The 26,098-nt window shown below is 30.8% G+C and overlaps 1 protein-coding gene across 1 annotated transcript; it reads left to right on the top strand.

Annotated features, from left to right (window-relative positions):
* Positions 1 to 1,479: 1,479 nt before the first annotated feature.
* LOC126749643 (head-specific guanylate cyclase-like) lies at positions 1,480 to 25,569 on the top strand (the record flags this gene model as incomplete). The annotated part of the gene is made up of 5 exons (XM_050459340.1): positions 1,480 to 1,618; positions 3,393 to 3,559; positions 15,876 to 16,019; positions 21,269 to 21,423; positions 25,216 to 25,569. Coding segments are annotated over 5 exons (807 nt in total), but the record flags the coding sequence as incomplete, so codon positions are not given.
* Between the last annotated feature and the right edge of the window lie 529 nt (positions 25,570 to 26,098).

Raw genomic sequence — 26,098 nt, forward strand, 5'->3', positions numbered from 1 at the left:
CAATTTATTTGAGGCATTGATGACTGGTATGAAGACTTTATAAGGGATCGATCCAATATTACCAATCTTTTGAGTCATGAATAGGCTTTGGATCATAGGTGTCAGATTAATTTAATTCATACCGATTTCTCCATATCCTTTGACAAAGTTCACCTTGATTTGCTTGTCAGAAAACTTTAGACTCTGAACATTTTTACTAATCTGTTGGGGTGATTTGGTGATTTCCTAAATCAAGTTATTCTTAGGATAGGTATCCTTCTGCATTCCGTTTTGATTTTCTCATTAATGATTATGAATCTGTCTTTTCTGCCACATCATTTCTGATTTTTGCAAATGATTTAAAACTATATGGCTTCTTGCTGTAGTGAAATTAAAATAGTTTAATTTGAATACCTATATAGTTAAATGTGAAATAATATCTTTCAGTCATAAGAGAAATCCTTTTGCTCTCAGTTATCAATTGATTTGATTTTCAGCTTAAACGTCAGGGTTTTGTTGACGATTTGGGAGTTTCATTTGATTTATTTTGACTCTAAACTTTCTTTTTCTCGTTTTTTGAGCCTTGCAGGGATTTGAGAATATGTTTGTATTGAAGTACGTTTTCTGGTTCCTAGTCAGTTTTAGAATACTCATCATGTATTCAATTTATGCAATTCATAAGTGCAAGATAGAATGCGTTCAACAATATTTTTTGAAAAGAATTGGTCCTAAGTTGAATATTCCTTAGGATGATATCAATTTTTTTTAATTAAATCATTATTGATTTTTATATATTGCCTATTTATTTCAGAACTAAATTACTTTTTGATCTTAATTTTCACAGAACTAACTATGGAATAAATGCTTCAATTTCTAGAATGTGTAACTGGATAAATTTTGTGATGAAAATAATGATAATGATTTATTTTATGATTCAATTCATCGGCTTAGAGTCAGAATAAAGCGAGTTTTATACAGAATTGCTGGTATAGTAAACTTGATGTTTATTTTCCATTTCCTTTTGCTCTGTGATTTAACTTGCGCCTCTGCTTTTTCTTTAAGTATTCCTTGTAGATTGATTTCAATAGCATTTCTGTTTTTAGAGATGTAAGTCCGCCTCTGTCTTGCTTTGTATCTATGACGATTTACATATCTTTGTATGATATGTAAATTTTTTATATTTATTTCACTGAGCTTTAATTTTTTATTTTATTATTTTTTTGTTACTAAGTTAGATACTCATATTCATATACATATACTGTTACAGAGTATGTGTTGTTTATTCTATTGCCGTTGAATTTGAATTAAATTATATAGAGATGCAAGCATAACATGGCTTTATCATTTGTTTATATTAACTGAATATATGAGCTAGATTTGAGAAAAATCTTATTAGAGCTTTCTCATACTAACGGGCCAAGGTAATTTTGTATTAATTTTTATCATAATTTTATATTAATATCTCCACGTAAATTTTAAAAGCAATATTTAATTATGTAGGATGGCTTACGTAGAAGAATGGATAAATTAAAGAGTTCAATAGAAGAAGGAAATAAGGCAGTTGACAAAGAAAGAGAAAAGAACGTCAGCCTCTTACATCTTATATTTCCGCCTGATATTGCCAAAAGACTTTGGTTAGGTAGGTATCTTATTATTGATAATATTATGCTTTTTTTCATTGATAGTAGTTGTAGTATTTTACCATAGGTAAGTTTCTGTTTAACATTTATAGTTCTACTTATGGCCGTTTAATTAATTGCACATACAATATATTATCAAATTATAATCAAATATTAGTAAAAACCATTTTTTTCGAAAAATTCTGCACAAATGAAAGGTGATAATTCCTTGACTTTTTTTAAAACTAAGTTTTTAACAAATACTTCGATACCGACCTACATGTTGATGAAATAAAAAAAAAAATTTTATTAATCAGTACTGCAATTTTCTAATAGTTAACTTAAATTTAGAACGTATAATATGCAATAATAGATACATCATTTTACATATAAAACGATAGTGAAAATATACAGATTGATATTTTTTCACGGACCATGCTCCCTTTTTACCCTCTGAGCTTTTGTAGTGTATTGTTGGTAGATTCTAAATTACTACTTCATTTTTTTTTCTTATTTAGATAATTATTTCCTATTTTTTTATTTCTTTATTCAGATTATTTTTTGTTTAATCCTTGTCGAAGAAAAATTAAAAAGAAGTTTTTTTTAATTTATGTAATAATTATGTTTGGATCGAATTACAATTAAAAGCGCGGAAGACTTGTGTAACAATTACTTATTATTTATTAATTACTTATTTCTTAATAATATATTAATTTATTAACTACTTACAATTATAAAAGATTACAAAAACATTAACATAAGCAATTATAAAAAATTAAACTATTACATAATAAATATTAGAAGTGACTGTCTCCGATCTTCTCGCATTGATTCTCGTACACTTTAAAATATCCCAGGAGTATTTTTTATGGTTTTAAATACATGTACAACTACTTGTTATAGGTAGTTGATTATTGATTATATTTGGCGGTTTTGTATATACTAAAGACTTAATATAACACTATAAGAAAAACTCTAGGCTATTTAGGTCAGAAGCGTTAGGGGGCTCCTATCCATTTGTTTTGGTATACCTTTACTTTGCTTTAAATACTCTTTAGCCAAAATCGGAAAATGTGCAGGGACGACGTCCTTCATCTACCATAATACCACATTAAATATTTCAGTAAAACGGGTTAATTTTTTAAATAATAAAGCCCATTCGTATTGAAAAAAGTACCTGTATAATTGACTAGTAAGTCGGCCAAAAAAAAAGCATGATTAACAAAAGTAGTAAAAAGAGTGAACCAATTAAATGATTGTGTCACTTTAAAAAAGCTCTAATTTTCACAAGACGTTTATAAATATTCGGGAATCAGGCAGGTACTATTATTTTATTTAGATAGCATTTTATTAGGAAACGTCAAGTTTCTCTTGCAATTACATTTGAAAGACTATAGATAAAATGTATCTTCAGCCGGTTCAGATATCGTATAAATTCCTATTTTAAGGAGATTTAGTTGCAATGTAAAATGAAACGTCAGGCTTAATTGAAATAACAGATTATCCCAATAAAATACCCTACTTGAACATCTCGAAGAAACTAGTTTTATCTAACAAATCAGAGAAAATTGTTGCTTTTTTCTATTGTGTAATCTATGTTCTCTATTTAAGCTAGAAAAATACATTATTAATGACGAAGTATTTGGGGAGCCTATGTTCATAGGAAACTTTACGTTTAAAATAAGTCAAAGAGTCTTCTCTCCTTATTTCTACATGTTATTTAGACATCAAAAAATATAAACTAAAAAGCAGATTAAATTCCATTTAGACTCCAAAGAGAATATTGTGTTTTAGGTGAAACGATAGAAGCAAAAACACACGAGGACGTGACTATGCTATTTAGTGACATTGTTGGTTTTACATCTATTTGCTCAACTGCTACGCCAATGATGGTCATTGATATGCTGCAAGATCTTTACAATCAATTTGATCTCTATTGTGGGCAAATTGATGTATATAAAGTAAGTGTACAATTTTTCTATTAATTATTTTCTAGTCATGTAAAATTTAATTTAAGAATAAATTTCAGGACTTTTAAACATTTGTAAATTTAATATGTTGCCTATATCCTAACCGCAGATTATATTGATAAAAAAAAATTTATATTTTTGAGTGACGGTAAGAAACCATAAAATAAATTAATTTATGTTAAGTACTTGACATAAATGAACTGAAACAAATAAGAAACTCCGCTGATATCAGCAAAATACTCTTTAACCTCCGCAAATTTATAAAAGTATAATATAACGATGCTATTAGATTGGGTTTTAAGATAAGACAAAAGTGCTTGAAACTAGCAGTCTTAAAATATTGCATCATTATTCGACCTTTTTTCCAAATCAAATTTTTCACTTAGTAAATATTTTCAAAAAAGCGGATAATATTGTTTGCAAACAGGAACATTTGTATATTTAAGAACTCCTATTAATTGATCTAAGTATTCTCTTTATTATACTCAATATTTTGGCCAAGTTATATGAAATAAGCGATAACCGTATTCGATGAATTGGGTATACGCAGAATTCAAACATTTCTACCGTCTGCTAACCAATTTTATAATTTTTCTTAAATCTAATCATTTATAAAATTATTTAGATTATTTAGAAACAAATGAAAATTCCTATACTTTTTGACTAGATACCTTAACTTCATTAACCCTTTCACTGCGCGGTGCTAAATTGAAGTGGTCGCCCAAAATTACCATTTTTTTGCGGCTTGCGAATATATTCGTCAAGAGCAGTTTGGTCCAATTTACCATATTCATTAATGTTTTTTTTTTTATATTTACAGAAAAAAAAAATACAAAATAGTTTTCTAAATGCTTGTTTATTTTAATAAATGTGATACACGTTCAATATGGTATTGGTAACATTTTGGATGGGTTACATGATCTAAAAGTGTTTTTTTGTATGATATATTTCAAAACAGGGAACTATACAAAGTGCTACATCACAAGTTGGACACATATATCTTGATTCGCGTCTTCTTTTATTTTTTGTACAAACGACGCATCGTTTTGTAGTGGACTTCTTTTGGGCAGTGGATGGAATGAAATTTGCAAAGTGACTTTCAGTTAGACGTAATTCCGAGTTTTCATCTAAAACTCTGCGACCTACCGTACGAGTGGAAACAGGTGTGTGAAATTTCGCGATAATTTGTTTAATCAGCATTAGATGAAAATCTTCAATTGACACATAATGCACGGTATTGCATTTATATAATTGGTAGGCATTTAAAACCGTGCAATCTAATAAGTGGAAAAATACTTTTTTGTACCATTTCATTGATTTGCGAACGCACTCTATTATAATCAACAATGCAGCTGGGTTTCATGATCCTTCTTCCTGTTTGATGGTCTGTCTTTCCTGTCTCCTCGACGTTAGGTTTATGGCAACTTGACAACATGTTAACTTCCCTTTTATCTTGCCATCTTACTGCAAGCAGGTTTTCAGTAGATCTATAAGTAAACTCACCCTTTTGTAACTTCTCTGTGAATTTTGGCATGTTTTTCCTATGTTTCTTCACAGTACCACAAGCGGTTGTCTTGCTTATCCACGAATAAGGTGTGACCCTTTTCTAGGTAAGGCTCAAGTAAAGTCAATACTATGCTGTCAGATTTTTCAATATCAGCTCCATCAAATTTCTTTACGTTTGTCGAGGCACCAATGTAGACAATAAAATCAAGTATATAACCCGTGTCACAGTCGCATGATAAAAAAAAAATTACTCCAAACCGGTGTCTTTTCGATGGGATATATTGTCGAAAAAAACTCTACCTCTAAAAAGTAACAAACGTTTGTCAATCCATATATTCTTGAATGGACAAAATGCTTCTTTAAATTTATTTTTTAGCTGGTCGACAACTAACCTTACTTTATGCAAGGAATCTTTTTCTTCAGGTAAGGGACCATTATTATCAGTGAAGTGAAGGAATTTCGTTATTAGTAAAAATCTGTCTCTTTTCATAAGTTTGCTAAAAATTGGGGTTTTGATAAATTCATCATTTGACCAATAAGAGTTTAATTTGTTTTTCTTTACATGTGGCATTAGTAATGCTACAGCAAAGTAAGAGTACATCTCCTTATAATCCACTGGCCGCCACCTTTTGATACGTAAATGTTTAGATTGGTCTTGCAATAATAAATAGTTGTAATATTTATTAGTTTCGGTCGCTATTTATTCCACTAACTCTTGGGTAAAAAAAAATTCAAAATATTTTAGAGCTGAATTTTCCGTACCTTCGTTATGCATCCACAATTTGTGCCGTCAAATTCATGTACCTTTGGGTCAAAAGCCTTAGTTGCCATAAAAAGCTTCTTTCACTTTAAAACGCTGCAGCTTGCACTGGTTGATTACTACTGCTGTCTGAATCTTCACTTGACTCCACTAAGTTTGTTCTATTCGAAAAAAACTCCTCAATATTATTTTCTTCAGCGGGCGTTATAATGATGTCATCGTCTGGCCAATCGTCTTCATTCTAGAAGATAAAAAACCAATGTAGAAGCAAGAAGATCGCGTACATCTCATAATTACAAAATATAAATTAATAAACCTTTTTTTCTGTACTTACGTCAAGCATCGTCGGCTCGTCAATCTCGTCATAAGTATTCACTATCACTCCGAGCTAATATCTCTTCCAACTCCATATCTGTTAAATCGTTTTTAGACATAATTATCTCACTAACTAAAAGCTAGAAAAACCAATAATAATGCCAAATAAATAAACAAACGTACTGGTAAATAATAGTAGAACACTACACTAGATTATCACGCCATAAGACCTGTTACATCATATCCCCATCCTTCGGATACTTTGCGCAAGTCCCACGTCCTGCGGTGGCAGCATGCGGTCTAGAGAGTCACGAAAACACCGCTTGCAAATATATTCGTCAGGAGCAGTCCAATCCTATTTTTATTAGCGATGCGAGTTTACTCGTCTATGGCAGTTTACGGCATAGCGAATAAATTCGTCCAGAGCAGTTAAAGGGTTAATTACTCAATTTCTGCATTTCTCTTACTTACGATCTCTTACTTATCCTACGTGTCTAAAAAAAATTACTTTGATTTTAAATTAGGTTAGGTAATATATATATGGGAAATTTAAAATAACATGCCTCATAACATTAAATCTTTGCATAATATGGTAAATTTTCTGCCACTAGTACTTGTAACAAAAACATTTTTGTGTCAATAAAGGCCTCGATTTCATTTTTTTTTGGAACATTGGAACTTCTTGCTATGCTACTTAAGTTTGGTAATTTGTACGGTTCAGGATAACCATCAAAATCTCTATGTGCCTGTATATACCTATAAAACCTGCAAAGAATAAAATAATTATAACAACTGACTTTTGATCCTAAATATAACGTACAAGAAAACTTATTTAGTATCAGAAATACAATTCTTTTCGCAACATTTTATCATAAGTGAATTAATAAACAGTTTTGTATTACCAATAAATAGTGAATAGCACTTTTTTTATTAAAAACGTAATACAAAACTTAAATTCTATTAATCAAATTTACAATACAAGAACTGCCTCATTAAAAATCTATAAGCTTTTTTACGAACCCTATACTTAAGCCATATAAACTTCATGACGTCATGTGAATAAAACTACAAATCCGTTTAGAAAATAATAAAAATTACAATTTTAGTAAAGGTTGCTCCATTCTCACATCCATCAAAATTACTTTACAAACCTGGTTTCGAATGAATTTTAATTGATCAATTAATTCCTTCTGCGAATATATCCGCCTGTTGAGCAAATTACAATTCAATGAGTACAGTAATGGATTAGCGCCTGTGTATTTCCAGAAAATTTTTAAAAGTTTTTTCATGTTAAAGCTTATTTTTATTTGAACAGTGTGGGGCTGTTGATTTTGTCTAAATCATTTAGTTTAATCTTAATATAATTTGTCAGCTGATTATTATTTAAATTTTATTCGTTTGTAGATTTACAATTTCTTATTCATCGTCTGTGTATTGTGTATGTGACAAAATGTTTATAAAATCCGCAAATAGTCGAAACTTAATAATTGAAAATTCTTTATCAGTATCACATTAATTATGGATGAGTGAGATATTACAAAAATACAAACAAAATATTTTGTAATATGCGAAATCTTAAAATATTTAAGGTATATACTCATGGGGTTAAGGTAAAACCTTTTTTTACCATAAACGTTCAGGCTAAATTTCATTATTCGGTATTGCCAAGCGACAGCCTTTGCAAGTTCCACAAAAAAATCGTAAATTTTAATTTATTGCTACACTTGTGCCTCATGCCTCAAATGTTCGTAAAACTTAGAGGCTCCTATTTTCTCAGATGGTTTTTTTATAGCTTAACTTTTTTTAAGTAAGTCGTTTTAATTTAAGGAAATGAATAGGAGTTACCTACAGTTTTTTTCTAATAAAAAAAATTAACACCTGATTGGCGGATCACCTTGTTACTGTTAAGAGACTAACGTTTTATGTCACTGCAAAAAGCAGTATGTTATAATCATATTATTACAATCGATTTTGTCAATAAAATAGACTCTCTATTACAAGCTCAGATAACGTTTTATCAACTGTTTGCACCAAATTGTTGAAAATTTTAAAGATTTACCGTAAGCATATTTTTTTCATTTAAATTGGGTACTAATAGAACCCTTCTTTCCATATACTAACATACGTGTTCTAAAACAAGAGTAATTCGTATGTAGTCGGGCCGTCAATGATCCGTTAACGTGCTATACACGTCCACCGATTTGGAACTGCTAAGTTTAATTAATTGCGGACTGTTAAGCGGAAAATGGAGTGGAGCACCATTGTGTATAAACTATAAACGTTTACGATTAATTAAAGGCTCAAGGTTTTTGCAAAATGTTTTGCAAGAAGTATAAGTTTATATCGACATTTGTATCCAATGTTTTCTGATTGTTTTGCCTAATCTCGTGCAGATTTATACAGTCCAGAAGTATTGACAGAATATTATGGAAATTTATTACTTTATCGTGGCTAAATTGAGCCTCATGAGTAACAATAATGCCGAATAAAAAAATAGTATTTTTTAGTCATTTTTTAAATGTCTCCCTCAAAACTGCAAGCGTCGCGGAAAATCCTAAAGCAGCAATCCTTGTACACATCGAACATGGCAGGAATGTAAACTGTTTTCGTGCAAAGCTCGCCTGATACTGACAAGATAAACATCCAAATCCCGGACTATTTGTCTGGTGCTTAATCCGGCATATTCGTGAATGCGGTTTAAAATTTGCTCCTCCATCACGGGATTGTGGATTGCACGCATTCTGGAGGCATAATTTCTGTCTAAAGCTTTCCATTTTTATGAAGACTATAATGATTATTTGAAAATGTTTGTCTGATGGGTGGCTATTAGGAAATCTTAATAAGTAAAGCCTAGATATCAACAAGATGTTCGTTAAAAATATTTTCAACTTAAAAATTTCTACTTAAAAAACTTGCAACTAGATTCGAATGAAAATGCTTTTTAAATTTTTTCACTTTTGTAATTTAAATAATATTTCCGTTTTAATAGGTGTTTCGGGTAATCATGTCGATTTTGTTTGGAGATGACCCTACAGGTTTATTGTTAGTGCAACAGTAGTGACATCAACTGTGATTTAAAGAGAAATAGAGCGATTCAAAGCCACTTTGTTTTAATTTGTCCATGTATCAACAAAATTGTTCTTTTTATTGTAAATATGCTTTAGCCCAAGAAACTTATGAACGATGTTTTCAATGCTTCAAAAGTAAACTTTTATGCAACTTTTCTAGCATAATTGTATGAAAACACTGCTTAAATATTGAAGCAGTTAGCAGAAGTATTAAATAATGCCGAATCAACTACTTCCGAACGTCTGCACGTATTAAATAAGATTCAAAAAAAGGAAAATGGGTTCCTTATCCTATAATTAAAGGAAGAAGGCATTGAAAGGCGAAAAACCATTCGTGAAATTTTGCTCGCCAGACAAAAAAGAAGCGGTTTTTTATATAGAAAACTAGACGAAACAGGTAAAACTGGATTTATTTTGACAATCCAATGCACAGGTCTTCATGGGTAGATCCAAGTAACTCATCAACATCACAACCTGTTCGCAATATACGCGAAAAAAGAGTTATGCTTTGTATTTGATGGGCTAGTAAGGGTGTTGTTCTATGAATAGCTAAAACCTGGTAAAACAAATACTGGTTAATGATACTATCAACAGTTAATTAAATTGAACTGAGCATTGAAGGAGAAATATTCGGAGTATGCCCAAAGATACATCATGTTATATTTCAACATGACAATATTTGGAAAACATTAAATGGGACGTTCTTTAGTAACAGTTTCTTAAGTAATAGTTAACTCTACTATTACTTATTTCGATAAATGCAGCACAACCTTTCAGAATAATAAATCTAATTTTTCGAACAGATGACTTTGGATTATTGGCTTCCAAAATTGGGATTGTTGGCTTCCAAAAACGATCACTTCTTTTAGCAAGGAATCTTAACGGAAAGATGGGAAAAGATTATCTCTAATGATGGTCGATACTTTGGTTAATTAAATATTTTGTTTTATATGGTAATTAATGTTTAAATTAGACAAACAAATTGACATTATTAACCGAAAGACCTAATATTTAATATTAGTTAATGTAATAAAGTAAATTTAGTCTGAATATGAAAATTCAATTTAGTTAATAATAAAACCGAAATAAGAAAAGAAAAAATTATGAATTAAATAATAAAAATAATAAAAAACCTTAGTTTGTCGAGGTTTATACCCTATAAACCGATTTATTTATCCATTGTTAATATCTAGACGAAAAATTAGTAAAACTTCTTTAGATCCTCCAGGAGATACGGGCATTATATTGATTAAATAACAATGGGTATTATGTTAATATGTTGCTGGGAAACGACAAATGCTGCGTTCTCGATTCTGGTTGCTGAATATCGACTGGACATTACCTTTATTTTTGCACACATTATTTTTGCGGTATTTCGGGTTCGAGTAAGCCCAATAATTTGGTAGATTATAATAATATACTTAATTACACATTATTTATTAATATTTTCCTAAAAGAAATGAAGGAAAAAAGCTTAATTCTGGTTTCCAATACTTCATAGATACTTAGTTTTACGATCGTATTGCGATACCATCGGTCATCTGTTGAGTTTGAAGTTCGGTTCTGTATTCGCTCACTTTCCATTATTTCTGTGGTGATTTTCACACATTTGTAAATGGAAATTGATTTGGCATCTAACTGCCCCTGACTTTTATTAGATTTTCCTTTAACGCTTCATTTTTAACACGCTTGCATATGACACCAGAAATCAATAATTGAATGAAATCAAAGAAAAAAACAATTATTTATTTCTTATTTTATTTTCACTGGCGTATTTTTCAACTGATTTCCGGCGTTGGTTAATAATAAAATCAATTGTTATAAATATTCTACCTATTTTTATTTCAAAGCTATTAAGTTTTCCCTTTAAAAAAGTAATATTAGTTGTTACTTTAAAGCTTCGACAAGTTTTTCTTATTCTTTATATAGGTAAATAACTATAAAATATATACCTTAAAATTAAAGTAAGTTCTATTTGCTGTTCAATAATATCTTTATTATATATAGCTTTGTGAGTTTCATGGTCTTTTCCTGAATCAAATTCATTTTCAAAATTTCACACCAGAAAAACTTATTAATTATTATTATTAAGGGTAATTAATTACAAATGATGTTATCCCTACTATTATCATATTAATAAAATCTTTCTTTTGCGGTGTCAATATGACATCTGCAAATGTTTGATTACATCGCGCCTTATATAAAAAAAGTTATACACGAGTAAAATATTTCTACAACCTATTTTTCCTATAATCAATATTATTGTATTACGCCTTTAAAACCCTATAAGCTAGAAGTGTAGGGCTCCACAATTACCACACATTGCCTTTTTATTTCAATTTAATTTATAGGTGAAATTAGTAGAATTATAGGGAAAGTCCAAAAAAATCATATAAATTGTTTCCCTTCAACCTTTCAGGCATCTTTCTATTTTAATGTCTTTAGTAATTTTTAAATTTAAATCATTAGTCAAGAAAGAGAAATAGATGGAAAAAGAAAAGTGCGTATCAATAAAATTTTACTCAAAATAAAATCAATAATTACATAGGTGTTGTTAATTATAAAATATTAATTACTATCTAATAATATGTTAGTGTATTTAATTTAAAGGTTTGTTAAATATTTTTCGGTAAAAAATAACACTATCGATTGCTGTGGCAGTGCTGTAACAAAAATTATCAAAGTTTCAGTAGCCAGGGTAGATTATTCACCGTCTAAGGGTTTAATTAAAAATTCCGATAAGCTCGTTAACGTTGTCGTTTAATCTACCCTTGAATTTTATAACATTTCTTTCACATAATTTATATTTTGCTTTAAAGGATATTAAAGCAACATGATATAGGTATATGATATGATGTAGATATAAGTTTATATTATACCGTTCTTACATTATAAGAATTTTAGATGTTTAAAAAAGTAAACAAAATTATTGCTCTTTCTATTCGCTCTATATACTGCTATTTACTACAAGCAAAATAAATGACTTAACTCTGAAAACACACTATACAGATATTTTCATGTATAGTGACATGAATACGGCCTTTTCAAGGTCTATTCTTCAGTACACTAGTATTTTCCATAACACCCAGTTGTAGTCCAAATATTATTCAGTCGGAAAACTCTAGCATAAAGAAATACCTCTTCTTGGCAAAAATCGGTGGTAACTCTTATTTTCTCAAACTAAAATAACTCGTTTCTGAGCACACTAACTAGAAGCCTACCTGTAAACAAATCAAACGGTGCTTAAAACCAGAGTGCATCTTATATCATAAGTAAATATTGACATCATAAGAGTAAATTCAGTTATCACGAAGTTTCTGTTCTCTCCAATAATAATGTATTATGTATCCTAATTTTCTTGTTTCTATTTCTAAGGGCACAAGACATTTAAAGGTCTAAAAAAATTTTTTTAAATTTGGGTAAAAAGTAAAAACGATGCAGTGAATTTCTCCTGAAATTGCACTAAAAAATTATTTGCCTAAGACGCATTACCACATTAATTTTATAGCATGTTTAAACTAAAAAAAAACAACAATTTTAAACCCTGCTGCTGTAAGACTAGGTATAGTGAAAAATTCTTAAGTAAATTTTATCAATTAAATAATATACCCATATCATTGGACTCGATTACGTACCGCAAGGCATTACAGGGTGTGAAAAAACTTTTCGGCAAAATCCAAAAATACGTCAAGTATATTTGTCAGGAGGACAACTTTTGACATAAAAACCATTTCAAAAAACTCAACCCTATAAGCGGGAGTGATATCCCCTGATGTTTTTCAAATAGGGCCGGGGGTTAAGTGGTACCTCTTTAAAAGGGCCTTATCATTTCCTATACAACGCTGTTTAGTTTTTAAAAATCGAGTAACTCGTTCAAGAAATATGGGCCCTTGAAAGTTAAACAATAATGTGTAACGAAAAATGCGAAAAGCGATTTAATGCTTACCATATTAATCAAGTAAATGCCCGAAGTGCTGTCCGCCAACGTTCATACAGTGATACAAATTATCTTTAAACCGTTGCCGAACGCTTAAAAGCATTTGCGGTGTCAGTTCGCGCCATACGATAATAATTCTTCTTCGCAACTCTTCTAATGTAGCAGGTGGAGTTTTATAAACTACGGATTTTATGTGTCCCCACAAGAACAAATCTAAAGGACTTAAGTCGGGTGACCGAGGTGGCCACTCAATTGCGCCCCTTCGTTCTATCCAGCGTCCTGTCAATCTGTAATTTAAATAGTTGCGTAGATTTAGTGAGAAATATGGAGAATGATTTTCCAATTCCTGTTCATTGTATGCGCGGTATCTCTTCTATGATATTTGTTAGAGCTGGGTCGATGGCATTTTGTAACAAATCTAAGTACATATCGCCTGTTAAATTTTCAGGGAGGAAAAGGGCTCACAATGGAGTTTCTAAAAATACCAACCCATACATTTAACTTCTGGGGGTATTGTGTGTGTGTTTCGTGGAAAATCCTTGGATTGCTGTCAGCCCAATAACGGCAATTGTGGCGATTCACTAAACCATTTAGAAAGAAAGAACACTCGTCCGAAAAACACATTAAATATGAAATTATCATTGTTTAACGCTCGCTCATAACTTTACAAAACTGCTAGACGATCAAAGTGGTCTTCATTCAATTCTTGCACTAAGCGAATTTTATAGGGATGGAACTTGTATTTCATCAATACCCTTTGGACACTTATTCGAGACACACCCGTTGCAATGGCCAATTATCTTGTACTTGTGCGTACTATCGTTTGCAACTTCCCCCAATACTGCAATCTTCATAGCTTCATGAAACCCTGTTTTTGTTATGAACTGAATCTGTTTCGCGAAACTTTGCACCCAATTCCCGAACAATGTTCCCAGAGTGATGTTTCTCAGGATGCCGTTAATTAAATAAATCCGCGACCCGATTTCCACACTCATTGTTTAAAAAAAAAGCTCAATAATCGCGACTCTTTCTGCAATTGAGTACACCATAATTGATAATAAATTTAAAGGTTCAACAATTTTCAAACACTAGCCACAAAACAGGTATCTAGCAAAACTACTTGACCTAAAGGACCTGAAAGAAACCAGATATTTTTATTCACTAAATGTGCATAAAGAATTTGCCGCAAAACGACAAGTTCATTTAAAAGACAAAAAAATTGTTTCTCGCTTATTGTTTGTTTACTTGAAATGATTAAATTAGTGTTTCGACTTAAAGATGTGTTCTACGTTCACTCTGGGTTCAGTCTCACTCTCTCAATAAATTTTAATGATATTGTCACACATTATTGTTTCATATTGGCCCATATCTCTTGAATGAGTGACTGAATTTTTAAAAACTAAGCAGCGTTGTTTATGGAATTGTAAGATCTTTTTAAGGAGGTATCACTTGACTTCCCGTCTCATTTGAAAAAAAATAGCGGGTTGAGGTTTTTAAAATGGTTTGTATGTCTAAAGTTGTCCCCCCGACAAACATACTTGACGTATTTTTGGATTTTGCCGAAAAGTTTTTTCCCACCCTGTAATGCCTTGCGGTACGTTTTCGATGGGCCACCCTGTATACAATCATTCACGTATGAAGAGCTCAAAGCTTTACACACCAAAGGAAATCAAAATAAATTTTTAATTGTCTGCCTTCGGCACTTGAAGTAGCCCAAATTTGAGATAGGAGGGCTGCCAAATTACCCTTTGAAATAATATTGGAGTTCGCGCGTTAATAAAATTAGAATGTCAGAGAATTTGCTAGCCACTCCAAAATCCCAATATTTTGCTCCCGAAGGAATTCAATAATTTTCCTGGCAGTGTGGGGACTTATATTATTATGTTTGAAAATAAATTTTGCGCCTTTCTCGTTAGCAAATTCCAATATGGTGTGATATAGTAGGGGATATTAAAGCAAATATTATTGTTTGCTAGACATATCCGCAAACCGGCGGTTTGGTCTGTAGAGCAAAAAAAAGTATTTGGTATTTACAATTTTGCCTTTTTAACAAACAAGATATTGTTTTTAATAATGGTTTTTATTTTTGACTTCAATATAAACATTCCGCCATCATTCACTCGCAAACTCTTAGGAATATTCCGAGATTGATTTCTACATAAGTTTCACTCGCCATTATTGATGTAACAGATCCTCCTGATTACAAACAGATGCTTCATATTAAGCTTCTTAGACAAGACAATAATCTAGGTCACGCAGTCTACGTACTGTTCCAATCAACCATAGAAGTTTCCAAAATGAGAAGAACCTCGAAAATGAACGGTTTTCCTTATACTTCGATCGAGATAGATTTCAATACTTCGAATCCATATTTATTTTAATCTAAATTCAGCTAAAAATTAAACATATCCTACTTGATACATATTCTAATATAAATTATTACCGCAAAACTGACAGCTCCAGCTCTGTATTATCATGTATTTCGGTCATTTTTTTTCCTATAACATTAAGGTCAAGATCAACGCTCTATTTTTTGCTATATCTTGGATTTTAATATATCTCATCAAGTATGTTTTCTTACGGCAATGCCAAACTTTCAATATTGACCAATGATTCTTTTGTTACTTCATGAATTTTTACTTATTACACTTAATAACCAGTGACTTCTTGTAAAAAGCTTTATAACAAGAAAATTTGTAGCAATTATGTTTCTTTTTTTAGGTAGAGACTATAGGAGATGCCTATTGCGTCGCTGGTGGTCTTCATAAGGATACCAGAACGCATGCGCAACAGATTGCGTGGATGGCAATGCGGATGATACAAACCTGCTCATTCCATAGGACGCATGATGGACAGCCTATAAAGGTAATCAATTAGTTTTATTTCTTAAAATAATAAGTAATTTTTGATCTTCAGTCTTTTTTAATTTATTTTAATTTTGTATTATTAGGTAAACTGGAACACATAGAGTGCATATTATTATTGTTATTATTATAATTATGTCTTTAAAACCCCGGAAAAGCATTTTAAAATACTGACCCTTTCTGCTTCAGCGGTCCTTGCAAGTAATTTAGTAACTAATTTATAAAACATGTTATTATTATTCTCCTTTAATTAGTGAGGCTTAGGTAATTTATTATACTTATAAAAAAATTATCATTAGATTGTCTCGGTATATTAGATTTTATTTATTTCAAGAATTGTATACAGTGCTTTCATTTCAAAACAATCCACCCTTAATAACTTTCTTAAAAAAAAAAAAAAAAAAAAAAAAAAAAAAAACACGTCAAATTAGATATACAGGGGGACGTTTAATTATGCATTTACTGAATTTCTGTCAATCACCTCCTCACCTCCAGCTAACCTCACTTTATTATGTCAAATGAGAACCCCCATCGTGTGATACATCATAGTAAGGAGCGTAAAATTCTCTATTCAACGGCACAACAAAACAAAAAAAATTAAATCGGTAAATGTGTAAGCAAATAGTTAGCAAAAATGTCTAGAAATAATGAATATTTTATTTACGGCAAACTTTGGTATGTCAAATGGCTACCACATGGTGTGATACATTATTTTAAAGGGCATTCATTATGCTATCAATGGTTGTAAAAAAAATAAAATTGATTGACCAAGAAGCAATTAAAGTGTAAATCGGTAGGGTAGAAAACAAATTTAATTAGTTTAACAAATTTATTTTATTAAATGTTCAAAATGCGCGCCGTTATTAGCAAGATAATAAAAAAGCCTATTTTCAAACTCCTTACGAACATTGGCAAGGGTCTGCCCGCTAATTTCTCTGCATTCTTGAAATATTCTATTTTTTAAATTCTTAATACTCTCAGGTGGGGTTTTATAAACTTTGCTTTTTAAGTAGCCCTAAAGAAAAAAGTCTAGTGGGGTTAGGTCCGGAGACCGCGTAGGCCATTCGATTGCACCACGTCTGCCAATCCACTTTTCTCGAAAATTTTTATCAAGCCACTCTCGAGCTACCAAAGTGTAGTGCGCGGGAGCTCCATCCTGCTGAAAATGTATATTATTTTCATTCAATAATATAGCACCATATTGATCTACTTGATTTTCCATAGATTGAATGATGGAAGGGTATATTGCATTTTCTAAAAGGTTTAAATAAATTTCGCCAGTCAAATTTTCTTCCAAAAAAAATTGCCCGATTATTTCATTCCCATAAATTCCTGCCCAAACATTAATTTTTTGGGGATATTGGGTTTGGCCTTCCCGAAAAACATGCGGATTTTCATTATCCCAGTATCTACAGTTATGACTGTTCACCAGGCCATTTAAAAACAACGTCGATTCGTCACTGAAGCAAATGTTCTTCAATAAATGGGGATCGTCGTCAATTCGCTGGCACATCACTTCACAAAATTGAATTCTCCTATCAAAATCATCTTCTCCGAGTTCATAAAGAATATGAATTTTATAAGGAAAGAACTTATTTTTTTTTAAACTTTATGTACGGAACCAGTGGAAATATTTGTTAGTTTGGCGGCCTTTGGTATAGACAAAATTGGATCCATAGCAAATTATCCTAGTACTTCAACTTGGCATGCTTCATCGACAACTCTATTTTCATATTTTTTCTTATTGTAAATCGATCCCGTCTCTTCAAATTTTCGTATCAATTCTAATACGTATTTATGGCTCACGTTTTTATCTTGATACCTTTCATTAAATGCTCTCGCGGTTCTGCGAGCACACCGAACTTGAGCTCCATAAAGGAAAATTATTTCTATTCTTTCGGCTAGCGTATACACCATTTTATTAACTCACTGTTTTAACTAAAATTGAAAAATTGCACGCGTCAAACTGACAGTTTTAACAATAATAAATCGCCTACTTTTTAAACGCCTTAAAAATGTAAGGTTTTGCAGTGTTTTTTTGTACCTATTAGGTAGGTTTTGCAAAAAATATAAGTGAAATAAATACACATACAAAGTTATAAGACTGCAAAGATTTTTGCAAAAAATTTGAAGACACTCTTTTTTCTCGCAAATAACGGTACACATTCTTTACTTAAAAAAATAAAAAATTTGCTTGAACTAAATGTACTGTTTGTTACCACACATTTTAACTTCTAAATTGCTTCTTTTTTTTTTGATGATCTATTATAAAAAATGTAAGAATTTTAAAATGATGTAGGTACCACACTAAAAGTATTCATTTAAAATACCAAAGTTTGGCGTAAATAAAATATTCATTATTTCTAGACATTTTCGCTAACTATTTGCTTACACATTTACCGATTTCATTTTTTTTGGTACCGTTGAATAGAGAATTTTACGCTGCTTACTAAGATGTATCAGACAGTTATTAAGGGTGGATCGTTTTGAAATGAAAGCACTGTATAAAACTGCGATTAAATAGTTTAAAAATGTTTTTGATTTGAAATTGCACTAAATACTTGTATACAAAATCAAAGATGTTACTAGCTTAATTGGTATTATTTTTTACTATCCTAGATCATTTTTTACGTTTTTTTAGTCGATTGTGGCAACCAAGTTGTATGTATTAAAGACTAAATTATGTTTCTTATTTTTTTGCTTTAATAACTAAATTTGCAATGGCTTTCCTAATCACATTTTTTCTCAAATAATCTTTTTTATTTAAACAGTATTACGTAGTTTATTTTAAGTAGTACTTAATATTTCTTCGACATCGACTGAAGTTCTAAAACTAATATGATCTCTATAATGCCTGATCAATAAATGTAAATGATATATGTAAATTACTATTTAAGGGTTTTGCAAAATATCTTGTCTATCGTTTTACGAAATAAGATTTTTAAGTTAATTTAAAAAAACCTCAGTCCAATCTGGTGAAGCTTCTTCACATTTTTTTAATATGGATTTACATATTTAAATCAGACTTGCAAATTTATTTGTTAAAACGAGGAAACATAAAAATTTTAATTAAGGCATGTTGAAAATACACTTTATCCTCCAGTTTAAAGTTTAATTAAAAGTTTACACATGAAGAAAATATTTAATTCTCATTAAGAATAATCCGTTAATGTTTGCTGTTTAACAAGGCATTAACGCATAATTACTGTTTTTTGTAAAATATTTATGCAGGATTTTTCAGAGCTTTTTTAAAGAGACCTTCAGTGCAATTAAACTGGCCCCTCATTTCGCATGAATATGCTTCAACTATGTATTTATAAAAACATTTTTAAGTAATGTGCGCCCATTCTGTATTTTCGTATTTAAAAAGGCTCAAACTTTCATTTGGCATATATTTGAATTACGGGACCCAGAATCTGATTTCGCACCAACAAATTAAGTGTTCAAAGTTTGACCAGACCATTTTTTTTAAATTCTTATCGGTGGCTCCTTATTTGTCACATCAAGGACTATATAATAATATCATAATAATAAACGACTTTTATTTGCAAAAATTCATTACATAATATTTGTATTATAATATGTTTTTTAACCTCATCAGTTGGCGAAGTCTAGCCTAGGGCTATTCAAAATCAACCCTCTAACAGATTTCATTAAATGCTAAATAACACACATGTGCCAAATAATTATGCACTTGAAACGCACTTTAAATAATGAAGTCTTAACTTATAGTTAACAGTAATTAAAGAAAAAAATTGTACAAAAAAGGAAATATAAAGGAACCTGAAAAATTGTCCGTAATATACCCAACAAAAAATAAATAAATAAACAATAACATTAAAAAGAAATACTCACTTTACTGAGAAAATTTCACGCTCCGGGCAGCAGGCGACAGACTAGCGGTGGGTCAAATTATAGTCCTGTACTTGCTTACTCATTATTATAGACTTTAACACAGATTTAAATTTTTTTGTTGTAAATACTTTCATATATTCGGGCAAAGAATTATAAAGGTGAACAGAGGTATACAAAGAACTTTTTTGAAAAAAAGCTGTTTAATGTTTAGGAATCACAAACTTTGTTTTATTTCTAGTATTTTTAGAGTGTACACTGTCATTGGTCTTGATTTTTTCTATGAAGCACGTTGAAATATATTTGCGTTTATTTATAAGTTCATAAAAAAAGATTCCAAGATGCCTTCGATTTGTTATATTTAACCATTTAGTTTCATTTATTTTATAAGATATGCTATCATATTTTCCAATATTAAATATTAAACGACAACACATATTTTCGATTTTTTGTATTCGAAACTTGTCACACTGTCTGAGGCACGGGCCATAAACTATGTCTGCATAATTAAAGTGAGATAAAACAAGGGTTTCACATAGCTTTCTTTTTAATTCGACGCTTAAAATTTGACGACTATTATATAATTATTTTAATGAAATATATGCTTTTTGAATAAGGTTTTTAATATGGCTTTCAAAATTTAATTCAGTATCTATTACTACCCCTAAATTACGTGCTTCTTCGCAGAATTCAAGCTTTTCACCATTTATTTTTGATAACTAATGATATTTTTGATAACTGAAAATATATATATTTTTTTTTCGGCCAAAAAACATAAGCTTAGACTTTGATGAATTAAGTTTTAAAGAATGTTCCTGTAAAATGTTTGTTATTATTTGAAGATCCCTGTTTATGTTTTTCTGTTGTTTGGTTATGATTTTTAATATTAAAATGACAATGAAGCTAAGTATTGTCAGCGAACGCTTGAAATGTGTAAGATTCACTGAAGAATATCCTGCTAATTTTACAGCCGGCTCTTAGACTAATATCTAATGATGATATATATGATTAATCATATTTTAATATCTAATAAAAGAAAAGGGGAGAGGTTCAAAACTTTTAAAAGTTATATTTTAAGAGGGCTGTATGCTTCTAAATCTTGATTTATATCTAGTTTTCTTAAAAAAGCAGCTTAATATTTGCTTGAATATTGGTAACTTATTGGGATACCCGGCATACAAAATCAATTAATTATATGCCTAAATATTTTTTTTTGTGTCGTCTAATTTGTAACAAGCATTCCAAGGTTTTACGGCTCCATAATAATCTTATTTGATAAATATCTACATGTGGATCTGATAATATAAACATTACTCGACTTAATATCTGATACGATGAAGCGAAAGGGGTTAATGAAAAATTTATAAATTATAAAATATTTTATAACTTATATTTTAGATGAGAATAGGCATCCACACTGGCTCAGTGTTGGCAGGGGTGGTAGGTGTAAAAATGCCACGATACTGCATGTTTGGACACAATGTAACTATAGCGAATAAGTTTGAGTCTGGCAGTGAACCCCTTAGAATCAACGTTAGTCCTACTACGTATGAGTAAGTATAATTAACGTAAAATGAAAATTGTTAATTAAATTAGCTTCTCTTAATTCTTTATTACCGTAATTTTTTTGCCATCCAGCTGTTTCCTTGCCGGATTGGAAAACTTAATTAGATACTTTCGCTAATTTTATGCTAACTTTATTAATTTATGGAAAAATTAAACAGAGATACTCACTTTCCATATTTTAATTGCTAGTTCTATCGGAAGGGAGAAAATATTAAATTTAGGATAAGATGATTTTGCTTCTGACAATATACATATTTATACATATTTATACTATTTATTTTATATTATATACACGTCAATGTAGATATACAGGGGAAATTCAGAAGTGCGAATAATTTAAATTGATAAATATGCTAGCCGAAAGAATCGAAATTATATCCAGACAAGTACGTAAGCCATAAATATGTACTAGAATTGGTAAGAAAGTTTGAGGAAACAGGATCTGTTTGCAAGTGTACTGAGGAAAGGGTTGTTAATGAAGCATGTCAAATTGAGGAACTGGGACTCTTTGTATTGGATCCAACATTATCTATTTCCAAAGTTGCAGAGTTAACTAATATTTCAACAGGTTCTTTATATAAAACTTGGAATAAAAAATTAATAAATATAATACAACTAGGAAAAGACGATTTTGATAAGCGAATTGAATTTTGCGAATGGATCTGCTAGCGAAATGACAATTACCCCTATTTAGTAAGCAGATGCTTCAGTGACAAGTCAACTTTATTTTAAGTGGACTGGTAAACCGGCATAACTGTAGACACTGGGGATAAAGAAAATCCATACATTTTTCAAAAGGATCATACTTAGTATCCTGAAAAAATTTATGTATTAAAGAAAATTTAACTGAATAAAGTTGTTCAGACCTCCTCGAAAATTCAATTTATCCTTCAATCGTCCTATATTTGGATAATCAAGTGGATGAAAATGGTGTTAAGATACTAAACGAAAATAATTTGTATTTCCAACAAGATGGAGCTCCCTTGCACTACACTTCAACAATTTGAGAGTGGCTTAATGACCTTATGGTTTCGAGATGTGGATTGACAGGCGTGGTGCAACTGAATGGTCCGCACGGTCACCAGACTTTACTGGTGTTAATTACTAGATTTTTTCCTTTGGGGGTATTTAAAAAGTAAAATTTATAAAATCTCATCTAAAAATATTAATGATTTAAAGAATCCAATTGCTCGCGATGTAGAGATATTAGCGGACAAATACTTGTCAAGGTTAGTGAGGAATTTCAAAACAGACTTTATTATTGTCTCGCGAGTAACGGAGCACATTTTGAGTATTTAATAAAATAAAATCTGTTATCTGATTTAATTGTTTATTTTTTAAACATCTTTTTACACTCTTACTGTTTATAAACTTACATAGGTTGTTTACAAGTTGTTGTTTACTAATTCTAGCTTTTCAATGTTCTAAGGGTTGGGTTGAATTGGGTTAGGATGGGATGAGATGGGTTGCGTTATTTTGATTTTGGGTTTGTCTGAGTTGGGTTAAAAACATACCAGCTTTTACACTCTTTAATTTAATATATCAAATGAGGCATCCTTACCAATTTATTAAAAAAATATATAGAAACAGATGTTGTTGGTGTTGTTAAAATACAAACATTGAACAATAGAAAATTCACTTACAACTTCTAAATTTTTCAACAAATTCTAAGTGAAAACCGAAATTTATTCCTTCCATAAACTTTGTTATTAATTGCTGACTTTTATCCAAACTTTATGGACTTTTGTCCAGTATGGCAACACTGCCGTATATCCTCGTGCAGAATTGACATGTTGGAGAGTTTTCGCATAGCAATGTTTTGAAAATTACGTAAGAAGTTTTTTTTATTTATTAAAGAAAAATATGGTTCATCCAAAAACTGTTTTATTTTAAAATGTTCTATAGATTGTATTCTTTCTACTTGGCAAAAATTTTTTTGCAAAATCGTTAGCTCTTATATTGCTCAAGCACCTAGAACACGTTTGCGACCCGTTCATAGCGTCACTGCAGCTAGTGCTGCCAACGTAAATCTAGTGTCTTTTAGTTTCTAACCAATAATTAAAAGATAACTATGTCATTTTTAGGGCGGTAAATTTAAATGCACAATATAGATAATATTTGGGAGAGTTTTGCAAAATATCTGTAGAGTATATAATATTGTAGTGAAGTGATAGTATATTATATTTTTAGACGTCACTTATTCAGAAACTGGATATTTAAAATGATTTATTTGCTGCATCTTTTATATAGATACAGGGTAATTTCCAACCTATGCGCACAAACTTGGGAAATGGTAGATGAAGATCAATAATGAGTTATAATGAGAAAAAAATTTAGTAACATATTTTTGGCTTCCGAAATAAAGTTAAACAAATGTCATCAAAACTGATACACGTTTTACACGTTTTACTGATACACACGACGAACTTATTTTGTTTATTAATAACTGATAGTAAACAAGTCATAATGTTTGGAATTTGTTGTTTGGAATCTTTAGCAGTACTTAGTTTGTTGGTGGCTGTGATCGTTTTTGATCGTTATTTTCACACGAACAAAATAAAATCGTCAAATGTAATGGCGCACATTTTTACAAACGAAGAACTTGTCGACATGAGCTATTAGACCTAGGCACATTCTAAATCTGGAGGAAGATATCGAAGAACAACCTGGAATTAGCATTAGGACAATTGCAGCGCGATTTGGAATATAGCAATCTACCAGTTGGCAAATTTTAAGGCACGAGTTGCTGTACCCGTTTTATGTGCAGAGGGTACAAGCCCTACTTCCAAGAGATTTGCCGCTTCGAGTACACTTTTGTGAGTGGTTGTTACATCACCAACAGTTAAGCCCAAACTTTACCATGAAGATTTTAGTTACGGATGAGGCAAATTTTACGCGCAATGGAATTTTCAACTTTTGCGCCTTCCATACTTGTGCTCCTTAAAAATGTGAATCTCAACATTAGGCAGAATATGTGGTTTCTTCATGATGGTGCTCCACCACATTTTTCACGACCAGTGCGACAACATTTAGATCGTGTGTTTCCCGGACGATAGATAGGCCGCAATGGTCCAGTTGGGTGGCCCCCTCGCTCGCCTGACCTTAATCCATTAGACTTTTATTTGTGGGGTCATATGAAAACAATGCTGTATGTAAACGAAGTTGAAACTGAGCAAGAGCTACGACATCGCATAAACGCTGCCAGTGACGCAATTCGCCTACAGCCTGTACGTCTTCATGGATTCGACGAGCTCAAGTCTGTAACGAAAATAATGGAAACAACTTCGAACAGTTGCTTTAAATTAGTTTAAATTAAACACGTTAAAAAATACACGTTTTTTATTTTAAAAAATATGGATATCTCCAAAACTAAAAATATTTTACTACTTTTTTTTTCATTATTACTCATTATTACTCATCAGCTATCATTTCCCAAGTTTATGCGCAAAGGTTGAAAATCACCCTGTATATAATTATTATTTGCGATCGTGGGTTTTTCCTATTTGTTTAAATTTGCCTCAAAAACCTTTGATTTTTCATTTTATGACAGCTAAAACTTTCACACGCGTGCAAAAATGAATTAATCAAATATTTCTAGAAAATCGTATGAGAATCACACTAGCAATTTTTTACGAAAATCATCGCTAGAATCTACGATAAATATCCAAAACACTGGTTTATAAATGACATGTTTCTGACATGTCCTGTGTTATCTAGGACCTACATTGAAATATTCGTTTTATTTTATTTATTTGTAAATTACATAAGTTTTCTTTTAGCCGACTGCAGTCGACAACTGAAGGTTTTTCATTTGAGCCTCGCGACATTTCGTGTCTTCCCAAAGATTATCCGTCCAGTGGTGTAACAGGAACGTGTTACTTTTTAATTGGTTATAAGCACCCGAACGTCGCGGAGGATGCGCCGCTGGAGGAACATATAAGAGCTGGGCTGAAAGACATAGGATTAACAGGCGACGGATAATTTATACTTTTTCTCCTTTCGATATTCCTAATGTGGCATTTTTGAGGGATGTCTCAGCATATTTATATACTCCTGAATATTGAAGATTTTTTTTTTATTTTAAAGTAAAATATTTATTTATTATAAGCAATAAAACGTGATATAATAAGAAACCAGTAGAATGCTTTTACTTTATACGGAAGTTCGCTAGAAATCAGTAAGTAAATAATTATATTGCTTTATAAGTAACATGTACATAATTATAATTATGTATTTCTAGTTTTTTCAAAAAAACTAGAAATACATGAAGAAAAGATAAAACTAAGTTTACGACCTGATCATGTCCATACTGTTTCTTGTTAAGTTATTTTAGACGTAGAAAAAAGTATTTGTATTTAAATTGTGATCACAGTATAATAACAAACTAGTAGTAACCTATAATAAACCCCAAACTATAAGTAACCCTATATAAGCTTAGGGGCTGTTTAATACAGGGTGTTTTTTTAATATTGCGATAAAATTCAGGAGTGTGTTCCTCGGATGAAATCAAGCAAAAAGGTTCCTATGAACGCACGTCCTAAACGTCGTAAGAATTTACACTACAGAGTGTTGAAGTTGAAAAAAAACTTATTTTTTTCGATAAATTTGATACCCCTGTAGCTATTTTTCTAAAAATTGATACCCAGTTTCTAAGCATCTATA

This window comes from Anthonomus grandis, unplaced genomic scaffold (genome assembly GCF_022605725.1).
Source record: "Anthonomus grandis grandis unplaced genomic scaffold, icAntGran1.3 ctg00000411.1, whole genome shotgun sequence".
Taxonomy (NCBI): Eukaryota; Metazoa; Arthropoda; class Insecta; order Coleoptera; family Curculionidae; genus Anthonomus; species Anthonomus grandis.